Source organism: Microchirus variegatus (assembly GCF_963457635.1).
Source record: "Microchirus variegatus genome assembly, chromosome: 5".
Lineage (NCBI taxonomy): Eukaryota > Metazoa > Chordata > Actinopteri > Pleuronectiformes > Soleidae > Microchirus > Microchirus variegatus.
This window is the reverse complement of record NC_139806.1, coordinates 30583341-30592296: the sequence shown is the minus strand read 5'-3', so window position 1 is coordinate 30592296 and position 8956 is coordinate 30583341. Positions and strand designations below refer to the sequence as shown.

Here is an 8956-nt window from a genome sequence, read left to right as displayed (position 1 = left end):
ACACACACACACACACACACACACACACACACACACACACACACACACACACACACACACACACACACACACACACACACACACACACACACACACACACACACACACTAACATCTGTGACTCATCACAGTCTTGGTGGATTACAGGTGACAGATTACAGATTACACTTTAATCTGATGCTGAACATTTCAATCTATCAATAATACACACGTTTTCATGTTGTTTTTTTCTTAAATGAAAAAATCATGTGAAATTCATGAGATACAACTCATGATATGATATTATCACAATGTTATCATGATATTATCACAATATTATCATGATATTTAACTCACGATATTATCAAGATATTTAACTTCCCATATTATCACAATATTTTACTCACGATATTTTCACGATATTTAACTCACGATATTATCACAATATTTAAGTCACGATATTATCAAGATATTTAACTCAGGATATTTAACTCACGATATAATCACGATATTTAACTCACGATATTTAGCTCACGATATTTAACTAACGATATTTAACTCACGATATTTAACTCACGATATTATCACGATATTATCACGATATTTAACTCACGATTTTTAACTAACGATATTTAACTCACGATATTTAACTCACGATATTTAACTCACGATATTATCACGATATTTAACTCACGATATTTAACTCACGATAGTTAACTCACGGTATTTAACTCAAGATATTTAACTCACGATATTATCACAATATTTAACTCAGGATATTTTACGATATTATCACGATATTATCACGATATTTAACTCACGATATTTAACACACGATATTATCACGATATTTAACTCACGATATTATCAAGATATTATCACAATATTTAACTCACGATATTTAACTCACGATATATCATGATATATCACGATATTATCACGATATTTAACTCACGATATTAACTCACGGTATTTAACTCACGATATTATCACGATATTTAACTCACGATATTATCACGATATTTAACTCACGATATTTAACTCACGATATTTAACTCACGATATTATCACAATAATTAACTCATGATATTATCCCGATATTTAACTCACAATATTTAACTCACGATATTTAACTCATGATATTATCCCGATATTTATCTCACGATATTATCACGATATTTACCTCATGATATTATCACAATATTTAACTCACGATTTTAAACTCACGATTTTAAACTCACGATATTTAACTCACGATATTTAACTCACGATATTATCACGATATTTAAGTCACGATATTATCACGATATTTAACTCACGATATTTAACTCACAATATTTAACTCACAATATTTAACTCACGATATTAAACTCACGATATTATCACGATATTAAACTCACGATATTATCACAATATTTAACTCACGATATTATCACGATATTTAAGTCACAATATTTTTACAATATTTAACTCACGATATTTAAGTCACAATATTATTACAATATTCAAGTCACGATATTATCACGATATTTAAGTCACGATAATATCACAATATTTAACTCACGATATTATCACGATATTTAAGTCACAATATTATAACAATATTTAACTCACGATATTATCACAATATTTAAATCAGATATTATCATGGTATTTAAGTCACAACACAATATTATAATAATATTGGGACATACACACACATATATATATATATATACATATATGTACATATACACATATATACAAGTATTTGTGAAACCATATATCGCGATGAACTCATGATGAGCTCCAGTGAGAGTGAGCGGCACCTAGTGGACTGATTTTTTATTAATGATTATCCAGTTAACATCAGTTAACCTTTGACCCCTGACGATGATGAAGACAATGAAGACGATGAAGAAGACTATGATGAAGACGATGAAGAAGACTTACGATGGTGAAGTTCATGACCTTCAGTATCCAGATGGTCAGAGCCAGATTAACCAGGATTAGGATCATCAGCAACAGGACGAAGAAATAAAGACAACGTTTCCTCCAGCCGTAAATCCCTACTTTATAATCTGGATTACGGACCTGAGGGTTTCTGTGGGAGCACTGGTCCTGGGACATCTGTCAGGGGACAGAGAGAGGACATCTGTCAGGGGACAGAGGACAGACAGAGGACATCTGTCAGGGGACAGAGGACAGAGAGAGGACATCTGTCAGGGGACAGAGGACAGACAGAGGACATCTGTCAGGGGACAGACAGAGGACAGACAGACAGACAGAGGACAGACAGAGAGAGAGACAGGGGGACAGAGACAGATTTGGTCAAACAAAATTTCCTTTGGTTCATTTATTCAAACAATCTTATCTGTGAGAGAAAGACCAACATTCGTCCTCCTGATGCATGATGGGATACGAGGCATCGGACACTGATTGATGAGTGAGTGAGAGAGTGAGTAGAACATGATGATGTGTCGTCTGCTTCATTGATCGACTGATGAACACACACACACACGGACACACGCACACACACACAGAGATAGTCAACCCGAGCAGCACATACACACACACTAACACGCCTGAAAAAACACCAAAAAAATTCTAAAAACACGGCTGAAAACACATGCAAAACAAACCTAAAACTCGGCTGAAAACACGCCTAAAACACGGCTAGAAACATGTCTAAAACATGCCTGAAAACACATTTAACACACCCAAAACACGCCTGAAAACATGCCTAAAAAGACAGCTGAAAACCCACCTAAAACACGGTTAAAAACACCTAAAACAAGCCTGAAAACCCGTCTAAAACACAGCTGAAAAAAACCCCTAAAACACTGTTAAAACACACCTAAAATATGACTAAAAACACAACTAAAACATGGCTGAAAAAACCCCCTAAAACACGACTAAAAACATGCCTAAAACACACCTAAATCATGTCTAAAAACACAGCTGAAAACATGGTTAAAAACACAGCTGAAAACACATGAAAACATACCTAAAACACGGTTAAAACACACCTAATACACGGCTGAAAAGGAGGAGGAAACAAGAGGGGAAGTGAAGGAGACAGAAAAGGAGGAAGTGAAGGAGACAGAAGAGGAGGAAACAAGAGGGGAAGTGAAGGAGACAGAAGAGGAGGAAACAAGAGGGGAAGTGAAGGAGACAGGAGAGGAGGAAACAAGAGGGGAAGTGAAGGAGACAGGAGAGGAGGAAACAAGAGGGTAAGTGAAGGAGACAGAAGAGGAGGAAACAAGAGAGGAAGTGAAGGAGACAGAAGAGGAGATGAAGTGACCAAGGAGGAGGAGGAGGAAGAGGAGGAGGCTGTGACCTTGAATTAAAGGTGAATTTCAAACTAAAACTCAGTGAAAATACAATCATTTCACAGAAGCTCAACTCAACGTCCCACAATGCATCACTTTGTCACTCCTGTGACATCATCACACTGAGGCCGTTTCTCAATACCCAAGTATGTCAGTATGTACTTGCTTACTTAGAAAGTACATACTTGAGAAGTACGGGAGTACACGAGCACGATTCTTCAATTGGAACAGCAGCGTACTTCCTTGTTCTACTGTTTGAACGGCGGGTGGCGCGAAGCACTTAAGCCTCATTACCGCCACCTACAGTGTTGATGAATGAACATATAAAATACTTTTAATAAATACATATATTGTTGTTATTTTCACATTTTAAATATTTTATACACTATAAAATAGTGTCCATTATATGTAAATACGTATACAATGACAGTGCGACTTTAATATAAATCTAAAATTCAAAGTTACAATAAATTAAACATTAATATTATACAAAAGTTCACACTTTCAGGTCAAAAAGTTTGCATTAAAAACAACATGTCAACAACAAATCTATGGATCACACCAAGTATGTAATGATGGAGCCGTCTGAGCCAGCGGATCAATTCATCAGGACAGGCTGAGGTAACGCTGCTCTGTGCCGGGCACTGTGAGCACCGAGCGTCCGCAGAGGCGGAGCTGATCACCTCCGACAGCGCCGCTGTCATACTATAAATACGTCATATCTTATTACACACACCACATGTTTGTATTCTAAATGACTAATTTCTCGCCTCAAATGATTTCAAAACTGCTTTCCGGGACACAGAAAAATATTTATTTTAGGTTTATATTTGTATTTTATCCTGCTATGTTCCGGCGAAATGCATTCTGGGATATATGGCTTTCCCAAGTACGCTCAAGTCACCACCCGATGCATACTTGGTAAAATGGGCGGAGCGAGAACACTTCCGGGTATGAGAACCGTACTCGCTGCTTGCGTTCTTGAGAAATGGAACAGAACTTGGACTGAGGCTGATGACATTTTCACAAGTACGGGAGTACGCAAGTACGGACAAGTACGCACAAGTATGGATATTGAGCAACGGCCTGAGTCTCTCTGTCCCACATTTACTTTCATAACAAAGACATACACATGATGTCTAGCCAATGCTAGTTCTGTGAGCAACTGTGATTTTGCTAGTTCTGTGAGCAACTGGGCTAATGCTAGTTCTGTGAGCAACTGTGCTTATGCTAGTTCTGTGAGCAACTGGGCTAATGCTAGTTCTGTGAGCAACTGGGCTAATGCTAGTTCTGTGAGCAACTGGGCTAATGCTAGTTCTGTGAACAACTGTGCTAATGCTAGTTCTGTTAGCAACAGTGTGAATGCCACTTCTGTTAGTAACTGTGCAAATGCGAGTTCGGTGAGCAACAGTGCTAGTTCTGTTAGCAACTTTGCAAATGCTACTTCTGTTAGTAACAGTGCTAGTTTTATTACCAACAGTACTAATGCTAGTTCTGTTAGCAACAATGTGAAGGCTAGTTCTGTTAGCAACAGTGCTAATGCTAGTCCTGTTAGCAACAGTGTGATTGCTAGTCATTAGCAACAGTGCTAATGCTAGTTCTGTTAGCAACAGTGTGATTGCTAGCCATTAGCAACAGTGCTAATGTTAGTTCTGTTAGCAACAGTGCTAATGATAGTTCTGTTAGCAACAGTGCTTATGCTAGTCCTGAGTGTCTCATTAAAATGACTCATATCAGTTTTTATTGTGTCCTCACAGTTGAGGTAAAGTCTCCAGGACACAAAGCAGCTGTCGCTCGTCACTTAAATTAGAAACAGTGACAGAGCTGCAAATAAATGCCACTCCTCTTCTCGTCATGTGCTGTAAACCACTCACTCTCCCACACCAGTCACTCACTCTCCCACACCAAAGTCACTCACTCTCCCACACAAAATTCACTCACTCTCCGACACCAAAGTCACTCACTCTCCCACACTAAAGTCACTCACTCTCCGACACCAAAGTCACTCACTCTCCCACACTAAAGTCACTCACTCTCCCACACCAAAGTCACACACTCTCCCACACAAGTCCATAGAGTAAACCAGTGATTTTAACATCACAGCACACAGGAGTTGTTGATCCACTGCTGCCTCCATCACTAACACAATGACTGATGTTAGTGAATTCAGCTTTTAAAATATTTAATTTAGACTTAACTCAGTGACACAAAGAGACCACACGAGGCAGCAGAGGACCAGCAGCTCCTGTGTCCCTGTGAGCTAAAATCACTGGTTTTCTCTATGAGGTTTGGTGTGGAAGAGTCAGTTGCAATCATTCAGATGTGTCTCACACAGTGATTTCTTCTTTTCTTTAAAAATCTGAGCTTCACAACAGCTGCCCTGACTCTTCCCACACAGCCGCCCTGACTCCTCCCACTCAGCCACCATGACTCCTCCCACTCAGCAGCAGTAGCAGCGTTATTTATTTATAGCTGTTTTCCCACAGGGAGAAAAGTAATTGAAACCAAATGTGTTGCTGGGTCTGGTTCTGAGGAGTGAGGCGGTCATTCCACCGCACCACCGCGCTGCCCTCTGTGTGTGTGTGTGTGTGTGAGTGTGTGTGTGTTCATTACTGGAAGCAAAAAGAAAGAAAAAACTTTCCAACTTCACAACAAATGAATTCATTTATCTGCTTCAGTCTCTGGGGCTGTGTGTTTGTAACACACACACACACACACACACACACACACACATACACACACACACACACACACACACACACACACACACACACACACACACACACACACACACACACACACACACACACACACACACACACACACACACACACACACACGCATGCAACCACAGGGTCTACGGTCGGAAAATAAAGGAAACACAGCCTTAAAGCCATTTTGGAACAAAGTGGCCACCGGGGGGAGCTATAATACTTCTTCACTGGGGGGCTAATGTCTCATCACTGTATTCACACCATTACTGTATTCACACCATTACTGTATTCACCCCATTAATGCATTCACACCATTACTGTATTCACACCATTACTTTATTCACACCATTAATGCATTCACACGATTCATGCATTCACACACTGCATTCACACCATTAATGCATTCACACACTGCATTCACACACTGTATTCACACCATTAATGCATTCACACACTGTATTCACACCATTAATGCATTCACACACTGTATTCACACCATTAATGCATTCACACACTGTATTCAGACAATTACTGTATTCACACCATTAATGCATTCACACACTGTATTCACACATTACTGTATTCACACCATTAATGCATTCACACCATTACTGTATTCACACCATTACTGTATTCACACCATTAATGCATTCACACACTGCATTCACACCATTAATGCATTCACACACTGTATACACACCATTACTGTATTCACACCATTAATGCATTCACACCATTACTGCATTCACACAGTGTATTCACACCATTACTGTATTCACACCATTAATGTATTCACACACTGTATTCACACCATTACTGTATTCACACTATTAATGCATTCACACACTGTATTCACACCATTACTGTATTCACACCATTAATGCATTCACACCATTACTGTATTCACACCATTAATGCATTCACACACTGTATTCACACCATTACTGTATTCACACCATTACTGTATTCACACTATTAATGCATTCACACACTGTATTCACACCATTACTGTATTCACACCATTAATACATTCACACATTCATGTATTCAAAGATTCCTCCTGAACTGTCTTTAAAATCAGACATGGATGCCAGTGAGGACACGAGGATTGAACTGATTTGATCCACTTTAAAGTCACGTGTAATAAAGTTTGTCAAAGTCTACGATCTCTGCGTCACGTGATCACGTCTTTGTCTGCGTCACGTGATCACGTCTTTAGACTTTTGTAAACTCATTCACTCTCCCAAACCAAAGTCCACAGAGTAAACCAGTGATTGTCAGGAGCTGCTGGTCCTCTGCTGCCTCCTGTGGTCACTGTGTGTCACAGCTGCTCAGCTGTGACACACAGTGACACACAGTGACACACAGTGACACACAGTGACACACAGTGACCACAGGAGGCAGCAGAGGACCAGCAGCTCCTGTGTCCACAGTGAGACAAAGTGGGGAAATAAAGACGTGGAAACAGCATTTTCTTGGTCCCCGCCCACCACAGTCACTCACTCCGTCCACACCAGGCACTCAAATCAAACTCACCATGTTTGCGTTTGTCCTCTTTGTTTCAGAGTGAGGCGTCTTCACTGACCAGCCCTGTCCCCGTCTTTGTCCCTGTGTCTCAGTCTGTCCTCAGAGTGTCCTCAGAGTGTCCTCAAAGTGTCCTCAGTGTCCTCAGAGTGTGGACTCTCCTCTGTCTCCTCGTCTCCTCTGTCCTCACACATGTGTGAGCGTCTGCTCCTAACTTTTAAAGGGGGCAGGACTTTCCCCTCTCACTGTTGTGTTGTCATGACGACCCCTCCCCCCTCTTCAGCTGTGTGTGTGTGTGTGTGTTTTAGTTTTAACCCCGCCCCCTTCCTTCTGCATGTCTGTGTTTATATTTAGTCTGTTTTTATTGGATGTGTGAGCAGAGACAGGATCATGTGTCAACAACAACAGGGGGCGCTGTGGCACACTGTCACTGTTTACCTCAACATAAAAAACAGAAGAAGAACTTTATTATCAGACCATTTTCTCCCTTTGGTTAATAAAGTTCACAGTTTTTGAATGATTTAATGTTTGACTGGTTGGATGGATGACTGAGTGGTTGGATGGTTGGATGACTGAGTGGTTGGATGACTGTGTGGTTGGATGAATAATTGTTTGGATGAATGAGTGGTTGGATGGTTGGACGACTGAGTGGTTGGATGAATGAGTGGTTGGATGACTGAGTGGTTGGATGACTGTGTGGTTGGATGAATGAGTGGTTGGATGGTTGGATGACTGTCTGTCTGGTTAGATGAATGAGTGGTTGGATGGTAGGATGACTCAGTGGTTGGATGACTGAATGGTTGGACGACTGAGTGGTTGGATGACTGTGTGGTTGGATGAATGAGTGGTTGGATGGTTGGATGACTGAATGGTTGGATGAATAAATGGTTGGATGACTTTCTGGTTGGATGAATGGGTGGTTGGATGACTGAATGTTTGGATGACTGAGTGGTTGGATGAATGAGTGGTTGGATGGTTGGATGACTGAGTGGTTGGATGACTGAATGTTTGGATGACTGAGTGGTTGGATGAATGAGTGTTTGGATGATTGAGTGGTTGGATAAATGAGGTTGCATGACTGAGTGGTTGGATGAATAAGTGGTTGGATGGTTGGATGACTGAGTGGTTGGATGAATGAGTGGTTGGATGGTTGGATGACTGAATGGTTGGATGAATAAATGGTTGGATGAATGAGTGGTTGGATGGTTGAATGACTGAATGTTTGGACGACTGAGTGGTCGGATGACTGAATGGTTGGATGAATGAGTGGTTGGATGACTGAGTGGTTGGAAGACTGAGTGGTTGGATGACTGTGTGGTTGGATGTTGGATGACTGTCTGTCTGGTTGGATGAATGGATGGTTGAATGGTAGGATGACTGAATGGTTGGACGACTGAGTGGTTGGAAGAATAAGTGGTTGGATGAATGA

At 40.5% G+C, this 8956-nt stretch overlaps 1 protein-coding gene across 2 annotated transcripts in view; it reads right to left on the bottom strand.

Moving 5' to 3' along the window:
- Positions 1 to 7730, bottom strand: part of sgcd (sarcoglycan, delta (dystrophin-associated glycoprotein)) — a 15834-nt gene extending 8104 nt beyond the window's left edge. Inside the window, exons 1-2 of one of the 2 annotated variants that reach the window (XM_083890350.1) lie at positions 7540 to 7730; positions 1911 to 2087 (exon numbers count right to left, since the gene is read on the bottom strand). In XM_083890350.1, coding sequence (XP_083746476.1) covers positions 1911 to 2087; positions 7540 to 7542 — 180 coding nt within the window. In that variant the 5' untranslated portion in view covers positions 7543 to 7730. Of the gene's footprint in view, positions 1 to 1910; positions 2088 to 2350; positions 2737 to 7539 lie in introns of those variants that run through there. The other variant, XM_083890349.1, reaches the window with a different exon arrangement.
- Between the last annotated feature and the right edge of the window lie 1226 nt (positions 7731 to 8956).